Source organism: Ctenopharyngodon idella, chromosome 1 (assembly GCF_019924925.1).
Source record: "Ctenopharyngodon idella isolate HZGC_01 chromosome 1, HZGC01, whole genome shotgun sequence".
NCBI lineage: Eukaryota > Metazoa > Chordata > Actinopteri > Cypriniformes > Xenocyprididae > Ctenopharyngodon > Ctenopharyngodon idella.
This window is the reverse complement of record NC_067220.1, coordinates 40,767,463-40,791,618: the sequence shown is the minus strand read 5'-3', so window position 1 is coordinate 40,791,618 and position 24,156 is coordinate 40,767,463. Positions and strand designations below refer to the sequence as shown.

The 24,156-nt window shown below is 38.0% G+C and overlaps 1 protein-coding gene across 6 annotated transcripts; it reads right to left on the bottom strand.

Moving 5' to 3' along the window:
- Positions 1–190: 190 nt before the first annotated feature.
- On the bottom strand, positions 191–24,015 carry osbp (oxysterol binding protein). Of its 6 annotated transcripts, none has more exons than XM_051901477.1 (21): positions 23,969–24,015; positions 23,690–23,860; positions 17,673–17,881; positions 17,384–17,540; positions 17,028–17,139; positions 16,691–16,889; positions 14,844–14,958; positions 14,605–14,668; positions 13,154–13,321; positions 12,826–13,071; positions 12,610–12,730; positions 10,924–11,027; positions 10,466–10,561; positions 10,090–10,277; positions 8,645–8,895; positions 8,500–8,538; positions 7,657–7,704; positions 7,527–7,565; positions 5,658–5,696; positions 5,175–5,204; positions 191–2,528 (listed from the first exon to the last, which is right to left on the bottom strand). In XM_051901477.1, the coding sequence occupies exons 1-21, from the start codon at positions 23,998–24,000 to the stop codon at positions 2,386–2,388; spliced, it is 2,571 nt and encodes an 856-aa protein (XP_051757437.1). In that variant the 5' UTR covers positions 24,001–24,015; the 3' UTR covers positions 191–2,385. The 6 variants fall into 6 exon arrangements, with proteins under 6 accessions (XP_051757437.1, XP_051757446.1, XP_051757454.1 ...); XM_051901486.1 differs by having other exon boundaries at positions 8,666–8,895; XM_051901494.1 differs by lacking the exon at positions 8,500–8,538 and having other exon boundaries at positions 14,605–14,665.
- Positions 24,016–24,156: the final 141 nt, after the last annotated feature.

Genomic DNA, 24,156 nt, shown 5'->3' with positions numbered 1-24,156 from the left:
AAAAAAAAAAATTCCATGACTATAAAATCACATGAGAATCCTGCTTCTTGTAAAAAGGGTGGCGGTCCTCCAGAGCAGAAGGCAGGAAACCGAAACTTACCCACCAACTGCAATTCCATTCATTATCTCTAAGAAAAATACACAAAATATGTAAAGTGTGACACTTCATAATGACAGGCGTGACAGACTGTTGTGTGTTTGACCGTTTCCTTTTCAAACCAGCTTTTATTATTATCATCATCATCATCTGCACCATGACGACAGTCAAGAGCAATTCTGTGCCGTAACACAATGATCAGAGGCCAAGAGAGGGACAACACAAACAGGACAAACAAGAATGAAAACCAGCGGTAGTAAGGAAAAACTTGAGAAATGACGGTCAATGAAAATAAATCAAATGATGACAGTTGTACAAATAAAAAGAGACTGCAAACAAAGAAAACTGTAATGATTACAAACAGCAGTATAACTGAATTCACGGCCGTTTTAACGGAATAGGACAATGATGGGATAGATGTACATATATATAAAATTTCCATTAGTCTGGATCCATTAAAGGACAATAATCAAAACACATCTTTGCTATGGGAGAAAACAGATGTGTCATCGCTTCCCATATCAAAAAGACAAAAAAAACCAAACAAAAAACAGATAAAAAGTCCAAATAATTGTGTTGAACCCTCAAACTACATCAAAATTACCATCATAATTATAACTCTAGCTGTCAGTTTCAGCATTAGAAGAATTGGTATTATTAGTATGAATATTTTACTTCAGTAATTGATATATATACACAAATATCGGCAATGTTTTTGCATTGCTGTATTCTTGCTTTTTTCCCCACGCATGTGTTTTAAGTACACTTGAAAATAAAATGTGAGTTTTCTTTTTTGTTTCACTGGAATATACAACAAACCCCAAATACGTTACTCATGATCACACACACACACACACACACACATACACAGAGTAGTTTGAGAGTTCTCCCTTGACCTCACATGCCCATTTGAATACACTCAGTCTCACACACACTTGAGCGCCTCAGTTTGTGGACACCGCAGAACCATAAAGCATCTGTGACCAGGCTAAAGGAGAACATTAACAAACAGGTTGTTCCTTTGGTGTCTCGTGCTCTACACATCACTTGTCGGTTTCAAACACTGAAACTAAAACCAAGCAGTGCAACGTGTTCCTCTGGCTACATTGATGCTTTCCTGAAAAGACCAGCACAATCCCTCGTGAGGATCAGCAGATATGCTGTTCTGTAGGTTATGGACAATTCTTTAGTCAGTTTAAGTGATTTTAGTGGGTGTTAGAGTATCAGAATGAGGCTGACACGGTCCTCTCAGCTTCTAATGAGGACATTACAAGTGTGATTGGTTTCAAAGGAATAGTTCATGCAAAAATGATGAAAATTGTGCCATTATCTACTCGCCCTCGGGTTGTTCAAATACACATATTGAGTTTTTCTGTAGAACAGCTGTCAAAAGGACCAAAATAACGACTCAAAAGCACCATAAAAGTGATGCATACGACTTATATTTCATTATTTCAAATAATACGATAGCTTATTGTGAGGAAAGACTGAAATTTACATTGCTATTCAATGATAATCTTCACATGTGCCAAAGCTCATTTTAAAAAAAAAGGTGCGATTTGATGGTCATTGACTCCAAAACCACTGGTTCTTGCGTCGTAATTAGTGTGCCAGTCGAAATTCCTTGCATCGTATAGATTCAGAAGACTTGGAATATATAGCGTCACAGACTCCTTTCATGATACTTCTATCATGTGTTTTTTGGTGCTTGACAAAAGAGCTGCAATAGCAATGAGGCTGTGAGTAAGCAATGACAGATCTTTCATATTAATGCGAACTACTTCTTTAAAATCCACAAACCAAGGCGAGCTCTTAAACTACGTCTCTCACGCAAACAAAGAGCACTACAGCGCTTCTCTAAACTCAATCACACATTCGCTAAGTCACACACACATACACAAGAGCAAACAGGCCTCCATATCCCCGGGATGTTTAAGAAGGTGACGTCCACAGCCTGAGGAAGACGTGTGGAGCAGGAAAGGGATTCAGAAGGATGTTTTTCTAACGCTAGCGTCTACTGAACCATGAACCCTATGCTTTAATAACCCCGTGAGCACGAGGAATAGAGAGCGACACACAGTGGACGGTGGTGGGAGAACATTCCCGAACCATTTCGATGTCCCTTTAATGTCCACTGATTAGAGCACGGCTGGCAAGAGTGAGAACGTGTATCTTGATATACTACGATAGGAAAGAGAGAATGGGGGAGCTGACTGAGCTTTCGTTTGATTTGTTTTTTCTGGACAAGGGGAAAGTGAGGGTGTTGTGGGGCATGTGCGTGATTCGGATCAGAAGATATCCGGGCAGGAGTCCCAGCTGCCCTGCTCCTTGGCCTCCCAATATCCCCCTCTGTAGATGTGTGTGGGCTCTCCTGTCGCCGGGTCGACACGTCGCTCGAACCACATCGCCTTGTAGTTGTCCTGATGACCGCCTGATTGAACACGGACATACAAAAGCAAACAAACAGTCACTTAATTAAAGAATAGTATGTACAAGAGGGTACAATTAACTCAACAGAGCCTTTGCAGTCTTTTCTACAGAACAGACGACTAATATGGCTTGTTTTCATTGAGCGGAATGGTTCAGTACAGTGCGGTATGCAATTTTTGCCACTTCCATTGTCAGAAGTTGTGAATGGTACCCTAATTCTGAACCGTACCCTACTACTTTTTTGGGACCCTTCCATTGGGGTACCTAGCACAATAGTACCAGTACCAAAAGGGTGGAGCTACACTCACTGCAGAACGTTGATTGGTTGACAGAGGATCGTCATGTGCGCATGCTACAAAGGGAATAACAATACCGTAAACACAACAATAACAATACCGCAACACAATGTGTATTTTTCGGCTGTTTTTCTTTGCGGCCTTCAGCCTTTGCTCAAACAAAGCTGCTGCATGTCCTCCATTGTTTATTGTCACTTTCTTCTTCACGCAAGAATGACGTTGATCGCTACTTTCTGGCATACCCCACACCTTATCAAGTAAGGGGGTACGGTTGGCAGTGGAAACGCAAGCCGGACCAAGGTTTACCATCCCGAATCATACTGAACTGAACTGAGCCGTGCCACTTGGTGGAAACGAGCCATTAGGTACTATTTCAAATGTAGCCAGGAACTTATAAGACAAACGTTGACTAAACTATCAAATCTAAACTTACACAATCACCTACAATCTCTGATTCAACACATTTCGCACTCTATGTTAACATAACAGGCTGATAAACAGGAGCTAAGAAAAGCACATGGTCAACATAAGAGAAAAAATAAAAATGCGAATAGGGAAACAAATACTGGTAGAGTTTAGAGGTGGGCGGTATGACCTACATTTTATATCACGGTCCAAGTTATATAGTACAATTTTATATTATAGCAAGTGTAGGATATATAACAATGAAGATTTTTTATTTTTTTTTTGATAGACATTGCACGCAAAAATGTTCTATATATTACATAATGTAGTAATGCTCATTTCTGCACAATCCCATAAATAAAGTAAAAAATTAAATTAAAAAAAAAATGCATAGTGTATATAAATATACACACTATGTGTATGTTTATATTAGTGCTGTCAATATTAACGTTAATGCATGCGATTAATTTTTTCAATTTAACGGGTTAGAAACGCAATAAATTTTCTGTCATCCTTTAGCTTGCATTATATTATATGATCACGCTATCATTCATTCAAGTGCTATTAAACCATTCAAGCACAATAAGACGCAAAAAAAAGAACTTAAAAAAAAAGAACTTAGTATTGGTGCGCTTCTGTGAATCTCCTGTCTGTGTGACAGTCACACACGAATCGAGTGCACAGAAAGCCACTTCAGACTGCTCGCTGGCCGCATTGAGCTCTCTTTCGCATGTGAATGGATAAAAACACAACAACATTATGTCAAAATGCCTGTTTTGCTGAGTATTCTCATTAAGCAGTCTTAAAATGAGTTAAATAAAGTCTTAAATGAACACAAAGGATTGTGAGAAAATAGGATTCAGATCTGCGTCATGTGTGACAGGTCTTAAAGTGACAGCAGCCTAATAAACCAGCTACAGCCTGCCATTAATGTTAATCAAAGAACAAAAGAAAAAGGAAATCAATCACTGCTCTTAACTGAATAACTTTTGTAGCTTTAATAAAAATGAATACAAATCTAAATCAATAATCTAAATTATACAGTTAAGACTATGAAGTGTTTGATAACTTTCTGGATATTTTCTACCTGTTAGATCAAATATTTAAAATATATTGTCTTTATGTTGTTTTTACATTAATTTGGAGATTAAAATTATTATATATAATTAATATATATAAAAATCAATTAAAAACTTCAATGTTAGGTGTGATTAATTGCGATTAATTACAGAAAAATTAGTCATTAGTCTATTATTAGACTAATTGCAATTAGTCATTGCAATTAGTCATTTTTTTAATCGATTGACAGCACTAGTTTTATACACACACATATTATATATATATATATATATATATATATATATATATATATATATATATATATATATATATATATATATATATATATACACATATATACACACACACACACATCTTTTTACTTAACATTTTATAATATATTTTACAAATAATATTTGTCTATATAAATCACAAATATAAATTAATCTGTTGTTACAGGTGTGCATATATTGGAAACAATCTACATGAAGCAAAAAACAAACATAATGTCTGCACACTGATATAACTGCTGCATTAAAAAAAACTGGTTTATTGCAATGTTTCGACCATCAGGTCTTCGTCAGGCACACCTGGTCGAAACGTTGCAATAATCTATTTTTATGGAGCAGTTATATCAGTGTGCAGACACCAAGGTTGTTTTTTTGCTTCAGTTTGTCTTCTCTGTCCTGCACCTGAGCCCTGTTTGGATTTGAGGAATGTGCGCACCTCTTTTGTATTTTCAATCATCTACATGCTCACACTTGAGAGTGGCATGACGTGTCAAAATTAAATGGTTAAACTACAGTTTTCTGCTTGATCACACTGCCCAGCTCTATTAAAGGTGTGAGATGGAGGGGCTGGAAGGGTTTTGGGTGGATGTTACTTGCTTTTGACCGGAGCTCCAAAAGGACCCTCCACTAGAGCGAGACAGAGCACAAAGTGAGACAGTGCTCACAAATTCACAAGTCAAAGTCTGACCACACAACTGCCATTTTATAATGTTGTGTGATAATATGGGTGGGTGGGTAATGTGTGCAGTTTCATGAGATAATACAGTTTATCAGTGTATAAACCTTGTAATTGCAACAGTTAAAAGGATAATATGAATATATTAACACAAATTGTAGATCTTGTGTTGTGTTGTTAAAAAAAGAAGACTTAATTCTAATGGTCATGAAGAAATACTGGTAGAGTTAAGAAGAACTAAAGTAAAGTACTAAATCATGAATGTTTTTGGTGCCAATTTTTCCCTTCTTATATCTGCTTAAAATTTTAAATAAATGTATGATCTGACCCCTTTAAACATGCAGCTCTAACAGCCGTAAACAGTCTGGCTTTGTAACGATCTACGTGAACTGTGTGGTACTTGCTTGAGTACTCCGGTGGATGTGAGCCGTGCAGTGTTTCAGCTGAAGATGCACAGAGTTGAAGATGGAGGGATGCAGGCAAAGAGAAGAGGAGTGAGAGACAGGTTAGCATGCACCGGAGGAGTGAACTGAAGAAATGAAAGACTAATGGGGAATGGACTTCAACAATGACACTCTAAAAAATATTGGGTTATTTTTTCTACCCAAATCCTGGGTTGAGTCTTTTGGGTCATTTTTTTAGGGGGGTTATTTTTCCAGTGTTTGAGTAGTTTTTGTGTAACCCAGATCCTGGGTCAGACATAAAAACCCAGGGGTTGAGTTATTTATCGCAGGCTTTTTACGACCTCTTCAGGAGAGAGCAGAGAAGCTCCGTCAAATTGGTGAATGCCTTCGGTAAAATACAGGTTTAAGTACATTTGATTTTATCTAAAAATTCCATTATTGCTCTGTATATCCTTTAATTTTATGCAAAGCAACATACAGGGGCGCGATGTGAGTCACAGTGATTGAAACGCCTGATGCCTTGCATAAAATTTTATGATTTTATTCAAAAAGATACAGAATATAAATACTTAGGATGTTAAAATATGTTCTCAGAGTTGTACATTGATTATTTATGGACAGGTTATGGAGTCAGTCACAGCGTTTTTCAGCTACGAGTGAAACACAGGTGGCGGTCTGAAGTTAGAGCAGTTCCCCTGCCGAACACGAGCCATCTCCTGCACAAGAACCAGTGCCATTACGGTGGAAACGGGTTAACAGAGACTGGTCGATTGCACTTGAATTACTTCTAAATGTTTCATTTTTACTTCTAATATTTGTTAAACAAGCTTAAATGTAGGCAACGTATTAAAAACAATATAAATATGCTATACTATAAAATATGATTGAAAATAAAGGAATTATCATGCAAACCAGAGGTTGTGTGGAGTATTTAAAGTTTATAATCCGTAAACATTCATTCATATATGAAGGGGGGGAAAAAAGGTAGTGTTATAGTAAAAACGAATCAACCCATTATGCTGGGTTAAATAAACAACCCAATTTGCTGGGTAAAATGAACCCAACATGTGTTCTGTCCTGTATTTACCCAGCCCTTGGGTTGTTTTTAACCCAGTGTTTTTTAGAGTGTAGTCTCTGTCTATATAGTGCTGCAATTTATGCATTCACATTGCCCACTAGTCAAAGTTAAATGTATGCATCATGGAACTGATTTGAAATGCTTGTTTAAAGACCTATCATGCCCTTTTACAAAGTCTTGATTTTGTTGTTGGGCTCTATTAGAATAAGTTTTCATGCTTGAATGTTCAAAAAACATTATTTTTTCACATTTTTCACATTGTTGCAGCTCATCTCATCCAGTAACGCTCTGTTTAGTTCCTGTCTATATAAACCCCCTCCTTCTGAAAAACTCAATGTGCTCTGATTGGTGGGCTGGACCAGTGTGTTGTGATTGGTCAACCACTTCGAGTGTGTATGGGAAATGTCACGCCCTTACCATAACCGCAAGTTTCAACACACTACTAACTAACTCAAACAGGCCTCGCTCCTTTCTTTTGTGTATGCCTTAGGCGGGAATTATTTAAGTGAGACTACAATGGAGGTGTTTCAGGGAGTTTAGACACAGTGTTACTGATATAGAGAATAACTCCCTTTGGAGTGACTTTGTGCTTTGTAACTTTTCAGACCTTTTTCATGAGCAACACACTAAAGAAAGATGAACATGCCAAAAAGCATAATAGGTCCTCTTTAAATATGCATGATGCAAGGAGAATTCAAATAAAACTAAGTAATCAAACTAATTGTGAAAACAGCCTAAAACAGACTAAATGACACTGTGCAGCAATGGTTTGTGTTGATTCTGCTACTTGCTTGAGAGCGAAAGATCGGAGGAAGTTTCATCCGTGTCAGCTGATGGAGGGATAGACAGATGGAAAATGAAGATGATTGGATGATAAACGTGAGAAACAGTGATTAGGGAAAGGGATGGGATGGTACTTGCTTTTGTAAGTGGTCTCAGAGGGCTCACTGGCAATCTCGACTTCTTCAGCTGATCAGAGTTGAGAGACGAGCAGCCAAAAATTAAAAGTGGGGATGCAAATTAAGACAAAAACAAAAAAAGAAAGAATACAATGAGTGAATGGCATAATGGAGGCGTGGAAAGTGCTCCTATTAAAGGGATAGTTCACCAAAAATAAAAATCCTGTCATCATTTACTCACCTTCTTCGCTCCATACCTCGTATGACTTTTTCTTTTATACGTGGTACATAAAAAGTGGAATTTTAAAGAAAAAAATGTGTTACAAAACTAGTTTACTGGACATTTTTCGTAAATTAAAAAATGGTTAATTACAATAAAATAATCGTTAACTGAAATTTTATTTCAGCTAAATTTTATTTAGTTTAATTCGAAGTACTAAAATTGCAAAAAATGTACTAAAATTAACCAATTTAACTTACTAAAATGGAAAATAAAGATAAAAATTCATTTTAAATAATATATATAAAATAATAATAATAATAATAATAAAAACTAATTCAAAATATTACTGCAATGCAATAATAGTATATTACTGCTACTAAAATAATGCTGTTTGGAGCTCAACAGCCTGAGTCCCTTTCTTTGATTATATGGAAAAGCTCTACGGAAGGAAAAAAAAAAAAAAAGTCATACGAATTTGGAACAAGATGACAAAATGCTCATTTTTAGGTGAACTATTACTTTAATAATATGCAAATAAGCACTACTACATTGTGTGTTTGTGTGAGATGTGAGAAAATTCAGAAGGCGACAATTAAAAAGAGAAAAGATAAAGGGAAAACGAAGTAGAACAGGAGTACTTGCTTTTTAGAGGCGAGTCAGATATGGAGTCCTCAATGAGAGCTTGAGGGAAAGACAGAGACAGACACACGGGAGTGAACGAGAGACGCCGAGAAGGCGGAAGAAAGGAGGAGAGACGTGTAGAAGGACAAATAAAAGGTCACTTTACCCCCATCTGCTGGCTCCTTACCCTCTTCCGTAGGGCTGGCGGTGCGGTTGGCCTCTCGTTCTCTTTCTCGGCGGGCGGTGCGCTGCTTCTCCTCCAGTCTTTGTTTCTCAGCGTTGGCCTCCTCCCAGCGGCCCTGCTCCATCAGACGCTGGTCCGGCCGCCTCCTGCTGTCTGTGGGAGCAACGCCCTCCTCTGGCTCGTTCAATGTCAACGCCAGTGTTGAGAAGTAGTACATGTTTTCAGCGCCATCCCTGTATACACAGTAGAGAGAGAGGGCAGAAAAATGCAGAATTCAGCTGAATTCAGTCTTGAGCATCACAACTTCATGTGTCAAAAAGCATCAACTAAATACTAAGCCAAGGTTGTAACTACTCATAAATATTAATTAGGCAAAGGTGACATTACTTCATAACCTTCCTTGGAAGTCTGGTCATGTATTCTAATTAATATTCATTAATTAAAGGAATATTCCATGTTTAATACAAGTTAAGCAACTGACAGCAAGTGATAGCATTTGTGGCGTAATGTTGATCACCACAAAAAAACACTTTAAAGCAGAAATGTGAAGCTTATAATTTTATAAAATCACTTGAATAATCAAGCATGTGATCAAAACAAGAATCAAATCCGGTTTATTCCCCAGAATGTGACTATATATTAATAATAATAATATTAATAATAATAATTCATTATTTATTCATAATATTTTTATTTTATTATTTACTACTGTTACTACTGCAATAATATTGTATTATAAAATAAAAACAGTATTTAATATTATTTTTCAGTATTTCAATAGTATTGAGAAGAAGAAGAAGCAAAAGAAGAAGAAAAGTTGCACAATTCTGGAAAAACTGAGAATGACTTTTTTGTTTAAAATAGAGATCACGATTCTGAAGACAATTAAACAAAATAAAAATGTACTAGAGGTTCTGACAAAATGTTAATTGCTGCAGTCAATTTAAAAATATAGGAAATATCTCATTTTTGAATGAATTGAATTGATATTTTTTAAACCAGTTTGAATGAATGATTCAATGACACTCATAAAGACTTCACTTGTATTTCATTACTGTATGAATCAGTGTTTTTGAATGAATCTTTTGAATGCTTCAATGACAAATACATTTTTGTAACAGTCACTTGTCGCCACCTACTGGTGTAACGAGTGATTAATTCTTCTGTAAAAATGTGCATTAAAAAAAACTTCACTCAGATAAGTGATTTCACAATAAAATCATGTTAACTTTTTCCTTTACATCTTGTGGCTATACTTTTGAAACATTAATTTAATGTTTATCAATCAGCCCCATTCACTTCCATCATTAGTGCCTCACTGTAACACAGATTATTGCTTTTTTTTTTTTAAGGAAATGAGGAACAAATGCTGTTAATTGAGCACAACAGAATATTCTTTTAATTGTATGTGTTTGGGAATATCTTACGGCAGTGGAGTCTTCCTCCACAGCTCTTTGGCTTTGAGAGTCTGATAGACGGTTTTCTGTCGTCCGTCGGCGCCGTTCTCCCCCCCTCTGCTGCTCTGCATCACACGAGAGCATTCCATCTTCTCGTCCCATGTCCCAGAGAGAACATAGTGCGCTTTCCCATCTTTATCCGTCACAACCCCTGTGACCTACAAAGAGAGGCATTGCATAAGAAGGAAGTGAAAGCAGACATCAAATAGAGAAGGATGGAACAGTCCAAAAAAAAAAAAAAAAAAAAAAAACATGAAAATGTTCAGAGGGTGACGAATGAAAGGGGACAAAACTGACACGTCTGCATTCTGGGAAAAAGAAGTCAGTGGAACAGTTGCTGACTCACCTTTCTGGCCACGTCTCTGGAGAAGTAGCTGTACGGGGCGAATTTGAGATGACAGCGGTCGCCTGTTCTGTGGTTCACAACGTCTATTTCTCCTGACTGAATTGAGAGAAAGACACAACTGAGCTGTTGTATGAAATGAAATGCCAAACTATAGACAATGCAATTTAACGGCAACATTTGTATAATAAAACATTTAAATGCACAAAAAAAAAAAAAAAAAAAAAACAGGGTGGCCAGTGGCTGAAAATTATGATTTATATACATAATATAAATTACAGATGTAAAATTGCTGAAATGAAGACAAAAAACAAAAACAAAAAAACAATGAATTAAAAAGTACAATTATCAACTGACAAGACCATCAGTTGATTTTGTAACAGACACAAATCAGCCCGGCAGTCACTGATGCTGAGAATATGAAAATATATATGCCTAATTAAGTAGACTGTGTTCTCAACCTGATCTATCCAGAGTTTCCCGACAATGATATTGTGCACTGTGGTTGTGACTTTCTTCCAGGTGTAGTGATTGTTACTCTTCTCAAAGATACAATGAATAGAACCTGGAGAAACACACAAGCAATTCAAAATGAGCTCACAAACTCTTGCTTGAAGACATATATGCAAGCATAAAACATTCAAATATCCATCTTTTCATATGAACAAAGAATCATTGACTCATTAACCACAGTATAGCAACGTAGTATTGTGTAACACTATTGTGACACTTTGCATTTGTCAAATGTTAGTGGAACATGTTCATAGTTAATGTGATTAAACTTGTGTCCCAAATGGCCACTATACACTATGCACTTATATACTATGCACTTTGTACTCAACCATATAGTGTATACATTTTATAAGGTTATTTTGTCATTCATCATCAGAGTCTGTCAGCCCGTCCCCATCCGCGTCATAATTAAAACTGATAGTTGAGTGTATGAAGTGGCCAACATTCCACACTTCAATTTTTCGGGTTAATTAAGTGGGTCATCCGGGTATTTAAAATGTACTTTTTGTATTTTGAATTTAGTGTGAACATAGGGGTGGGCGATATGATCAAAATCTTATATCACGATATGAGTAATTTTATTTTACGATAGTTATTTTTGATTTAAATAAGGTAATTATGATAGGAACATTTTGATGCCATTGAAGTTTCATAATTTTTGTCCAATTTCAATATCACAAAAAACTAATACTAGCCTAAGTGATTTTTTTAAACTCTCAAGCTTACTGAAGACAAGTAAACAGTCTGATAAAATAAGAAAAACTTCTAGCACTAGAAATAAAAAAATACTACATAAGTTATATAAATTAAATGTACAAAAAACACTGCACAGTGTTCACCGTGTAAATTAGATTAGAAATTTATTCTTATTAAGTCACAATTATGATTCAGTCAGGAGCAGGGAATGATTTTCTCTTTGTCTTCTGTTGTTTGATTAACATTAATGACACAGGCAGCAGCAGGTTTATTAGGCTGCTGTCACTTTAAGGTCGAATGCACTGATACATACGTATTTTCTTTCTTAACTATTTACATCCACTTAAGACATAAATGACTGTTTATGAGGATACTCGCAAAGATGGACATTTTTACACAAGTGTGTGTATTTAACCGTTCAAGCCCAATAAGTTGGCAAAAAGAACTAAGTTCAGTACTCACACGCTCTAGGACTCTCAGACAGTGCTCAGTAACCGAACGGAGTTCACTATCACCGCTTTCTGTGCTTCAACGGATTAAAATCACTTGTTTTTAAATGGCAATGCTTAAAAACATATGCAGATAATACGCTTCCGTGACCACGATAGAGACGTAGTCCAAAATCTCTACCAGTTGCCAAATTTCTACCGGGTAATCGTGTCTACCGGTATATCACACACCCCTATGTGAACACTATTTATACTACAAAACGTCATTGATTAGTGCATAATTAAGTGAACTGGGACGTACCCTTAAGTGTCCTCTCTACATTACATTTCTAATGCTTTTCTTTTTTGCATTACACTTCCTGTTTTATAATATGTTTGTTTTTAAGAAAAGGAACTAGTGAGAAAAAAATCTTCTCTGTTAAATGAAAGCTGCACATGCTACTTTAAAACGAACATGGTGATAAGGTCCAAAATAGAATAAATAGTTACCCAGGGGCATTATGGAGAGATATTTGCCCCTGAACTTGCTGGCCAAGGCAATCTCCTGTCTCAGGGTCCAGCCTCGTTCGGAGATTGCGTGATGAGCCGCAGCCGGAGGGTGATGGCTTACCTGAGGAGAGAGACAGGATGAAGAACGGGTTAAGTTTCAAACACAACTCGCTTCATTTCAATAAGCTGGATAAACAAAGGCTGATGTCCTCTCACCTGCTCACAGAGGGACCTGTAGCCGCTCTCCTGGACACGGTCCAGCTCAAACGTCTCTCCCAGCAGAGGGTTGAAGGGTTTGCCCGTGCGGTGAACTGTAGTGGAGTATGAGGAAACGGTAAAAGCTGCCACGTAGCACATCTGCTCCAGAGAGTTCTGGCACTTGGCCGCCCGGTCCAGCAGTTCGTAATACTCGAGATCCTCTGAGAGACGCTGCAGCATGGACAGGGGCTCGTTGAAGTTTACCTGGGAAAAAAACGGATGCGTTGAAAGCAAAGCCATTAATCTGGGCTGTTCGGGATTCTCATAAAGACACCGATGAGCGTACAGGCATTGGGATTTTGGAGAGTTCTTTTCCGATACAGTTCTTCATAATGCTCCACAGATTGAGAGAGTAATTCGGTTTATCTGGGATTCGGGTCCGTCTTTTCCTCACAGGCACCACTTCCTGGGACTGCGGAGACTCGGGATTGGATGCCAGAGACTGCTCGTCTAGCTGTGAGAGATGAAAAAAAATGTGTTCAAACATGAACTTTAGACGTCAAAGGCTGTTTTCCTCCACCTATTTTTATGCGAATTTTAGGATATTGCATAAAAAAATGCTGGATGGAAACACCAAGATGTGCATTAATTCTAAAAATATGCATAAAAAAAAACGAACTCAATTGAGGCAGATATTTTTTTTATCCGATAAGAAGACATGCATAAACCACAATGGAAACACATTTACAGAATAAATCCCTTGATGTGCAACAAAAAAACTCACGTGACTTTGCCTCAACAGAGGATGTGATTGGATTAGGGCTGTCACTAACGATTATTTTGGTAATTGGTCAATTATTTTGATGACTGATCAAGTAATCAGATTTTTTTTTGTGGTAATTAAAATAGACCTAAAGCAAACAGCAGCCTGCAGAGGGCGCCAATGACCTGGTGATTGTTGTTGTTACACTTCCAGCATGATCAAATCCTTGTTTAATACTTCCACGCATGTAAATGATAACAGTTCAAGTGGATCTGCATTTACTGTGAACGGAGCCGCTCTGAGAGGCACGTAACCTACACGCATGTAATATTAAACCTGCCAGGAATATATTTTTTCAACTGAATCGCAGCCTTTGTGAATTCACAATAGCACTATGCTCTAGTATGATTTTTAAATGGTTTTAATATATCATGCAGCCTTTGAAAGTGATCTAATCATGCAGTTCATGGATCCTCGTCCGTGGTATGCGCCACTTCCCGTATTTTGCTGGTCACTCAACATGAGTAAATTGCAAACGAGGATTTTTTAAAATAGACAGCCCTAGATTGGATTACTGGACTAACCAGCGAACCAATTTCATTGCACAGCATCTCAAATGTTGCCAAAGTCTGTCATCAAAATGATTTAGTATAATTACCTGCCAGAACTGTCGCACATGATTGAGTTCCTAAACATCAGGCATCGCCCCCGAACGAAAGATAACATGTTGTGTTTCGTTCATTTATGACATACAAATAAGGAGCCACAGTGGCTTCCCCAAATGCAGCAACTTTTTTTATTACAGATATTTTTCGCCAATTTCCCAGGAAGTGAAGATTTTGTTCTGTTGAACACATGGGACGGAAATGGTTGTTTATTCGCAAATGTTTTATGCGATATTCCAATTTTGCGCATAAGTTAAAATCACAACTTTGGATGGAAACATAGCAACTATGGGTTTTTTTATATCTAAACCGCACATTAAATCGAATTTTGTTCACACATACATAAACGCTATAAACATAGCGCCTTACCGATGTCGTCCCGTCGTCCATTCCCAGCTCGCTACTGATTCCGCTGACATTGCTGCCAGATCTCCTGAGAGAAATGGAAATGAGAGAGTATGAGAGAGCCAGAGAGTGTGAGAGAGAGGAGGAAGGGGAAGGGAAGGCAGAGGACACACACTTAGGTCCAGTAACACTTATATGAGAAGTGAGTTAAGGGTCAGAGAGGGATGAGAGTAAACGACAAGAGCGAGGGAGTAAACAAAGACCTGTGATATTTGGGGTCTGCTGGAACAGTGATAAACTCTTGAACATCCTCGCAAGCATCGAAGAATTCGTTCTCCTCGTCCTCGTCACTGGCGTCGCCCTTTCCTGCAACTGAGCCTACAGGATGAAGAAAGCAGGAAGTATAAGATATACAGGTAATCTGTATGTCATATCCAAATGTTTAGCTAGAGTTCTTAAATATAGAAATGGGTGTTAGAGTTCCCAGGATTTCATCTTTCTGGGTGATATATAAAACATTCAATACTGCAATACTTCAAGCATTGCAAAGGTTACACTGTGAATTTTAATTGGCCAATACGTTTCTTAAAGACTAGAAAAAGGCATTTGAATCAGTTCTAATTGTAAATTATTAAATGTTAAAAAAATTTCAAAAATTTGATTCAGTGACTCATTTGTATCACCCAAACATTTTTCAGTTATTAAAATGTTTTAGTAAAATAGATATACACTATACACAATATCTTACCAAAAGTTTGGAGTCCGTAAGATTATTTTTTAGAAGAACTGAATATTTTTATTCAGCAAGGATGCCTTAAATTATGGAAGCTTGTTTCCACTACTTAATAAAAAAAAATAAAAAAGATAATTGCGACTTTTTTTTCCTTCTTCTTGCAATTCTGACTTTTTTCTCAGAATTGCAAGATATAAACTTGAAATTGCATGATATAAACAGTTAAAAACAGTTATAAAATGTTTCTCGCAATTCTGACTTTTTTCTCAGAATTTTGAGTTTATATCACGCAATTCTGACTTTTTTCATGCAATTCTGACTTTACAACTCGCAATTCTGACTTGATATCATGCAATTCTGTGAAAAAAGTCAGAATTGTGAAATAAAGTCACAATTACCTTTTTTTTTAATTCATGGCGGAAACAAGCTTACATATTAAATTGATCATGTGACAATATAGACATTTATAATGTTACAAAAGATTTCTATTTCATATAAATGCTGTTGTTTTGAACTTTCTATTCATCAATATTGAAAAAAAATCAGTTCCACAAAAATATGAGGCAGCACAACTGCTTTCAACATTGATAATAATCAGAAATGTTTCTTGATCAGCAAATCATCATATTAGAATGATTTCTGAAGGATCATGTGACACTTGAGTAATGATGCTGAAAATTCAGCTTTGATCACAGGAATAAATTACATTTTAACGTATATTTGAAATTGTACCATTATGTCACAATGTTAATGTTTTTATTTTTTGTTAATGTCTGTATTTATGTTAATGTCTGTATTTTTGAATGAAAGGATGAATGACTGAATGAAAGGATGAATGACTGAATGAAAGGATGAATGACTGAATGAAAGGATGACTGAATGACTGACTGAATGACTGACTGAATGACTGAACGAACGAACGAACGAACGAACGAACGAACGAACGAAGGCGGAATTTATATAGAAAAGATCAAATAAAAGCAGCCTTGGTGAGCAGAAGAGACTTCTTTCAGAAAACATCTGACCCCAAACTTCTGAGCAATAGTGTATATTTAGGTAAATATTGCTGTTAATTATCATATAGTTCTATATTTGTGCAAATAAATGAAAAAGATGAAATATTATTCTTCCATGTGTTAATTTACTGAAAACAGTGTGTGTTGTGAGGCAGACTCAAACTGACTTGTGAATCAATCTGACTGATTCATTCAAAAGGATTTGCTCATAAGGGTCATTCGTTTTGGAGTCGGACATCACTAGGTGTCTTCTCATTGTTGTGTGCAACTAGTGAAGACAATGCATTAGAAAGCTGTGTTTATATATTAGTCTATATATTATTTTGTGGCGCCCAGTGTTTCTGTGTCAGTGACTCTGTACCTTTGCTGTCTATGGCAGGGTTGCTCTGGGAAGGAGGCAGTACAGTCGCTCCTCTGAAGGCTCTCTCCAGATGGTTGTGTTGTTTGGCGAGCTGCTCCAGTGTTTCCTCCAGTCGGACTCTCTGCTCTCTCTCGGCCTGCAGGGCTTTCTGCCAGCGCTTACTGTGAGCTTGAGCCAACGCCAGGAAGTCCCGGCAGGCCTGGGTATCAGATCGTTAGAGAATCATTAAGAATACGTTTAACAAAGTGGTTTCTGTGTGTGAAACAGACAACCACAAGTGAATGTTGAAGTGAACGGCTTTTATCCCAAAAGCAAATAAACTGCCTGGCTGTCTTACGTTGATCATGGCGTTGGAGGTGATACGGAAGAGCGTGGCTCGCTCTGTAACCTGCCGAATCTTTTCACTTGTCTGTCCTTCCAGCCGAACTCCCTCCAGCTCAGACAAGGACCTGAAAGTAGACATATGAATCAACAAATTGGACAGCAAATAGACACTTTATATGAGCACAAATCTGAGTGGGGGGAAAAAATCATTTTTGTTATTTGAAAAATTAAAGCTGAAATAAAATCATATACATATATATGTGTGTGTGTGTGTGTGTGTGTGTGTCAATTTATTTTTGAATTATTTCTATACTTATTATATAACTGAATAATAGTCAAGTGTGTCCAAAAAGAGAAAGACAGACTGACCGCTGAAGTGCAGAGCCGTGTTTGGCGATGAGGTCGTTGCAGGTGCTCAGATCCTCCACTTTGCTGCCCAGGGTCCGGAGAGTGGACTGCACCTCTGAGTTCCGTGAGCCTCCGCCTTGTCCTGAGGCAGGAGGAGTGGACTCGTCCCCAGAGTCATCTGCAGAGAAAGAGAAAGAGGAACAAAAACTGAAACGTCTTCCACCCCAAACAGTATGAGTGTGCAATGTCGTGCTATTCTCAAATGCGGTTTCCTGCTCCATTCCCAGTGTTAGTAGGGGGCGTGACTAACCCGATTCAGCCTGCATGCGGAAAGCTTTGGCTTTGGCCAGCTCCAGTGCTGTGATCCACCGCTGCCGCTCCACTTCTGAGCTGGCCTTCAGGTGATACGTCTGCGTGCCGCCATTAGAGATGACGAAATTGCACGAGTCCTCCACCGTGATATTGGCTGTGGCCAGGTTTATGGTGCCCCGACACGTGTGACCCATCTCCGCCTGGGTCCTGGAAGAGCAAAAGAGATGGAGATAAGATGACGTGTTCAAGATGAAACACTTCAGTTGGTCATAGTTATATCCAATTTTAGATTTAAACATGGTTTACATGACATTCAGATGGCCCCAGGTATGCCAGAATAACATGCAATGTGTTTATACTTGATAATGATAGTCAAAGTCTGGTTCTGTGAGGCTAGAGGAGAATTCATCAGGCTCTCTTTAAACTCCACAAGCAAAAACTTGAACAAAAGCTTCCTGACAGCTGTTTTTCAGCATCTGATGCAATATTCATGAATCAGCACTGAAAGGCAAGCATTCGAGAAATGGCTTCAGCTAGAGTTTCTTTCACTCTTGTGCATTTATGTGACAGAAGATACGTTACTACTGCTATCGCAGTATCTGATATCAGATTGTATATATATAAAGTATATATATATATATATATATATTACACGTTTATTGCAAAATATTCAATAAACTCAATTCATATTCATAATGAGACAAGTTGTTTGAGACTGAAAATATACAAATAAAAGCTAATTCAAAACTGTAATAAATACAAGAATCTTATACAAGCAGGGCTTGACATGAACACCCACCAATCCGCCAAATGCGGGTGGATTTCAGCAGCGGCGTGTAACGCAGACACTCCTACTAGCCACTTTGACGGGTTGAATTTTATATACAGTGGGTACGGAAAGTATTCAGACCATCATTAATGTACACACAGCACCCCATATTGACAGAAAAACACAGAATTGTTGACATTTTTGCAGATTTATTAAAAAAGAAAAACTGAAATATCACATGGTCCTAAGTATTCAGACCCTTTGCTGTGACACTCATATATTTAACTCAGGTGCTGTCCATTTCTTCTGATCATCCTTGAGATGGTTCTACACCTTCATTTGAGTCCAGCTGTGTTTGATTATACTGATTGGACTTGATTAGGAAAGCCACACACCTGTCTATATAAGACCTTACAGCTCACAGTGCATGTCAGAGCAAATGAGAATCATGAGGTCAAAGGAACTGCCTGAAGAGCTCAGAGACAGAATTGTGGCAAGGCACAGAACTGGCCAAGGTTACAAAAAAAATTCTGCTGCACTTAAGGTTCCTAAGAGCACAGTGGCCTCCATAATCCTTAATGGAAGACATTTGGGACGACCAGAGCCCTTCCTAGAGCTGGCCGTCCGGCCAAACTGAGCTATCGGGGGAGAAGAGCCTTGGTGAGAGAGGTAAAGAAGAACCTAAAGATCACTGTGGCTGAGCTCCAGAGATGCAGTCGGGAGATGGAAGAAAGTTGTAGAAAGTCAACCATCACTGCAGCCCTCCACCAGTCGGGACTTTATGGCAGAGTGGCCCGACAGAAGCCTCTCCTCAGTGCAAGACACATGAAAGCCCGCATGGAGTTTGCTAAGATGATGAGAAATAAGATTCTCTGGTCTGATGAGACCAAGATAGAACTTTTTGGCCTTAATTCTAAGCGGTATGTGTGGAGAAAACCAGGCACTGCTCATCACCTGTCCAATACAGTCCCAACAGTGAAGCATGGTGGTGGCAGCATCATGCTGTGGGGGTGTTTTTCAGCTGCAGGGACAGGACGACTGGTTGCAATCGAGGGAAAGATGAATGCGGCCAAGTACAGGGATATCCTGGACGAAAACCTTCTCCAGAGTGCTCAGGACCTCAGACTGGGCCGAAGGTTTACCTTCCAACAAGACAATGATCCTAAGCACACAGCTAAAATAACGAAGGAGTGGCTTCACAACAACTCCGTGACTGTTCTTGAATGGCCCAGCCAGAGCCCTGACTTAAACCCAACTGAGCATCTCTGGAGAGACCTAAAAATGGCTGTCCACCAACGTTTACCATCCAACCTGACAGAACTGGAGAGGATCTGCAAGGAGGAATGGCAGAGGATCCCCAAATCAGGGTGTGAAAAACTTGTTGCATCTTTCCCAAAAAAGACTCATGGCTGTATTAGATCAAAAGGGTGCTTCTACTAAATACTGAGCAAAGGGTCTGAATACTTAGGACCATGTGATATTTCAGTTTTTCTTTTTTAATAAATCTGCAAAAATGTCAACAATTCTGTGTTTTTCTGTCAATATGGGGTGCTGTGTATACATTAATGAGAAAAAAAAAAAAGAACTTAAATGATTTTAGCAAATGGCTGCAATATAACAAAGAGTAAAAAAATTTAAGGGGGTCTGAATACATTCCGTACCCACTATATAATATATACATTTTTCAATTGCAGTCTTTTAGAAAGGCATCTGAAATTATAAACTGTGTGCAATGTAGTGTTGTCAAAAATATTGATTTTTTCTATACATAGATACGGAAATATCTGAAACACTTACAATACTCATTTTCCACAGAATAGATACACGATACCAGCTGCGCTTTCTCTCTCTCATCTCTCCGACAGCGAGTCAACACACAAACCCACCTCCCCTCACTCACTTGTTTCATTTGCTCTGGATGAATACTGGTGGTGTTAGAGGGCTTGAATTTCGGGGTGGGGTTGCATTATTTTACTCATTCCTGCAGATTTTGTTCTCACACCCAAATTGTGCGCACAAAGCCGCCTCTCAGTACTAAATTGAGTTCTTTTCTGCTGCTTATTGCGTTTAAACAGTCAAATACACACAAAATAATGTCAAAATGCCAGTCTTGGTGAGTATTCACGTAAACAAAGTCAGTTATATTTTAAATGAACATAAACAGTTGCAAAAGAAAACACATGTGTAACAGTATAATGGATCCATGCGTCAGGTCTCAAAGTAACAGCAGCCTAATATACCTGCTGCCAAATTATGAGATATTAAAAATATTTATATGGCAAATTTTCCCCATGGTATCGATGTCAAAATTGTGGCCAGTGAAAATGCTGAGTGGCTTGTAACTTTGGAAAACCACTAGCCACAGTGGCTGGTGAGCAAAAAAGTTAATGTCAACCCTTGTATACAAGTAATCTTAAAATAACACCGTTGTGTTGTATAAAAGTAGAGGTAATCCTGGTAAGCAGTGCATATGTAAACAGCACCAAATATATCACATATAAATAAAGTTTCCATCTTCACTGTAATTTGCCAACACTGATGAATCACCAGTTCTCAGGATTTTCCATACCCGGCAGAAAGAAATAAGAAAAGATCAGTTTGAACGATCTATGATATGGCACAAGACCGATGCCAGGTGATTTAACAGAGCCACAACAGTCCAGAGCCTGTACATTGAAATCTCTAACTCGCCCTCTACATTTCCTGATGAATCTCACAAACAAACACACACACACACACACACACACACACACACACAATGAGAGTGACGAGAAACTGTTGATGACTGCCTGCAGGACCAGAGGAAGTGCTGAAATCAAGCCTTAAGTAGAGCGTGTGATCCTCCTGAACAGAGATGACCTGTTAAGACAGTCACGTGACCCAAACTCATTCAGCCAATCAAAATGGTCATGTGGAGGTGGAAAAGACAATGTGCACTTGTGCCTTTTATTTACACTGTAATGCTACAGTCAGACTTCCCACACCATTTGACTCATGGATTTCCATGACTTTACCAGTTATGGAAAAACTATTTAGTCTTTGCAATCACAAAAAAACTATTTCTAGCTGATGAAACAAACGTGTGGTGAACAGCTATAACAATGTATGTTTACTATAGAAATCAGAACCTGACATTGGAGACAGTGCTTAATACCAAAACATTTTGGTAACTGTATTACACAGAATGAGTGGGAAGTTTCCACTGTATTTTGAAAGAGTTATTTTGTGCAAATATTTTACATTTAATGACATCACACAATATATGTAATGCGCTTCTGGGTTTATCAGACAAGCATCTGTTATATTAGTCAAGGAAAATATGTAGGTTCTTTTTGAACAACAGACAAAATCAGTTTCAATTCAGCATTTAATTTGATGCACATGTAACAGATTTTAAGACATTTAAATGCAACATTTAGAAAGTGTGCAATATGCTTTTTAACTGCTTAAATACTCATTTATTTTACACTGTAAGCATTTGAGATTTATTAAAAGTTACTTACTACATTAAAAATAAATCAAATTTAATAAGAATTGCCTGGCTTTTATTTACATTACTGTACAAAAAGACTAGGATTTTTTTCTAATATGCTGATTTGCTGCTCATGAAACATTATTATCAATACTGAAAACAGTTGTGCTGCTTCAATTTTTTGTGCAAACTGTGATACTTTTTTCAGGATTCTTTGATGGATAGAAAATTCAGAAGAAAAGCATTTATTTGAAATAGAAATGTCTTTGTCGTCACTCAATTTAATGCATTCTTGCTGAATAAAAGTATTAATTTCTTTCTTTAATAAAAAAGTCTGGCCACAAACTTTTGAACGATACTGTATCCATTCACAAAGAGCCAAAAAAGCATCACAGTTGTGAAATCGGATGATTCAGTGCCACACACAGCACTTTTAGTCATTTTCAGCTCGATCTGAATGAAGCACTATTGTAAAACAGACCTTTTTTATTTGCTTTGGCGTGGCTTTAACACAGTATTCATTTAATGACATTTACATTCCGTATTCATGTACAAATACAACATAATAAGGAAAGCAAAAATAGTCCACATACACTCATTAGCCAACTGTTGAGGCAATGGACCTTGTTGTGTTATCGTATATTTACAGAGTTAGACATCAGGCGATGAAGGGTGGATTTTAAAGAATGTGTTATCCTCTCATCTCAAACTGTTGAACAAACAGTGAGGATCGCACGAGCAAACAGACACACATGTGGGCGCTCCTGCACGCTCTCACATGCAGTATTAATAATTGACAGAGCCCAATGAGATGAATGCAGCTTCACCAGCAGATCAACTCAAATCTAATTACGTAAAATGGCATCATCTTACAGACAGACAGCCGAAGGTGCTGAGTTTTTTTTTTTTGCCCGTTTAGCATCCACATGTCCAATCGCTTCAAAGTCGTATGACTTGAGACATCATTAATTCAGCACAAACAATATGGGACGGGTTATGTGCAGAAGCTTAAAGAGGACCTATTATGCTTTCTTACATGTTCAACTTTCTTTAGTGTGTTGCTGTTTGAGCATGAAAAAGGTCTGCTAGGTTACAAAGCACAAAGTCACTCCAGCGGGAGTTATTCTCTATGTCAGTAACACTGTTTCTCAACTCCCTGAAAAGCCTCCATTGTAGTCTTGGGGGGGGGGGGGGGGGGCCTGGTTGAGTTAGTTAGTAGTGTGTTGAAACTGCCAGTTATGGTAAAGGGCGTGACATTTCCGAAACACACTTGAAGTGGTTGACTAATCACAACACACTGGTCCAGCTGACCAATCAGAGCACATTGCGATTTTAGAAGGAGGGGCTTCATAGAGACAGGAACTAAACAGAGCGTTACTGACAGACTGGGAAGAGAGGAGCTGCAACAATGTCAAAAATAAGGTGTTGTTTGAACATTCAAGCATGAAAACCTATTCTAGTAAAAAATCAAAGATTGGTAAAAGAGCATAATAGGTCCTATTTAATACTCAGGGTTTGTGGTTTGTATGAGCAATAGCAATGCTTACCATACCAAGAATATCAAGTAATTTCACTATCTAAATCTTTGCACCTTATCAGATATTTGTGAAAGGCCAAAGAACACTTGACAGCATCACAAAGGGTTCATTAGGCCATCAAATGTTCCTATCAGCCATTGCGAGACCTGTTGTCTGACAGAAACGATACCTGATAACATTTTTTTTTCTGTCTATAGAGGTTGATAATAAACAACAATAACACGTCACAAACTCACCTGTAGTAAGACAGCAAGCCATTGCTCAGGACGAACCATCGCCTTTGGTATCCCTTGATGTAATTAGTCCATTTAAAGAGCCAGCCTTTATAGGTGTCTCCAGGGGCCGGGATGGGCGCTTTGGGCTCCGACATCACGACAGCCCGTGGCTTCACAGTGTCTGACGGGGGTCTGGGTGAACACAAAGGGTTAAATGGTTTACTTGTGTGATTCACACCATGATGGACAAACTCACTGACTTTCTTGCCAGAGCACCTGAAATGTTTACAACATACACACCTAGGTTGTGTTGTTCCCCGCCTAGACAGCATTTTTGTGCTGCCTAAAGGGTTCCCAGCACCGTAAGTTTTGAAACATATCCCAAATCTCGCCAAATAAAGGCTGAAACGTGTGTTATACTTTAGTGGATATCATGTCAGTGAGCTCGATTCGCCTACGTGTCACTCAGTGACCCTACTTAATTTCAT

Excerpts from the sequence above, each read along its gene's own strand:
- osbp (XM_051901477.1), bottom strand. The coding sequence starts at position 24,000 with ATGCTGTCTAGGCGGGGAACAACACAACCTAG. Across the intron at positions 23,861-23,968 it reads CGGGGAACAACACAACCTAG|ACCCCCGTCAGACACTGTGA; the intron begins GTGTGTATGTTG and ends GTGTTCACCCAG. Across the intron at positions 17,140-17,383 it reads CACGGCTCTGCACTTCAGCG|GTCCTTGTCTGAGCTGGAGG; the intron begins GTCAGTCTGTCT and ends GTCTACTTTCAG.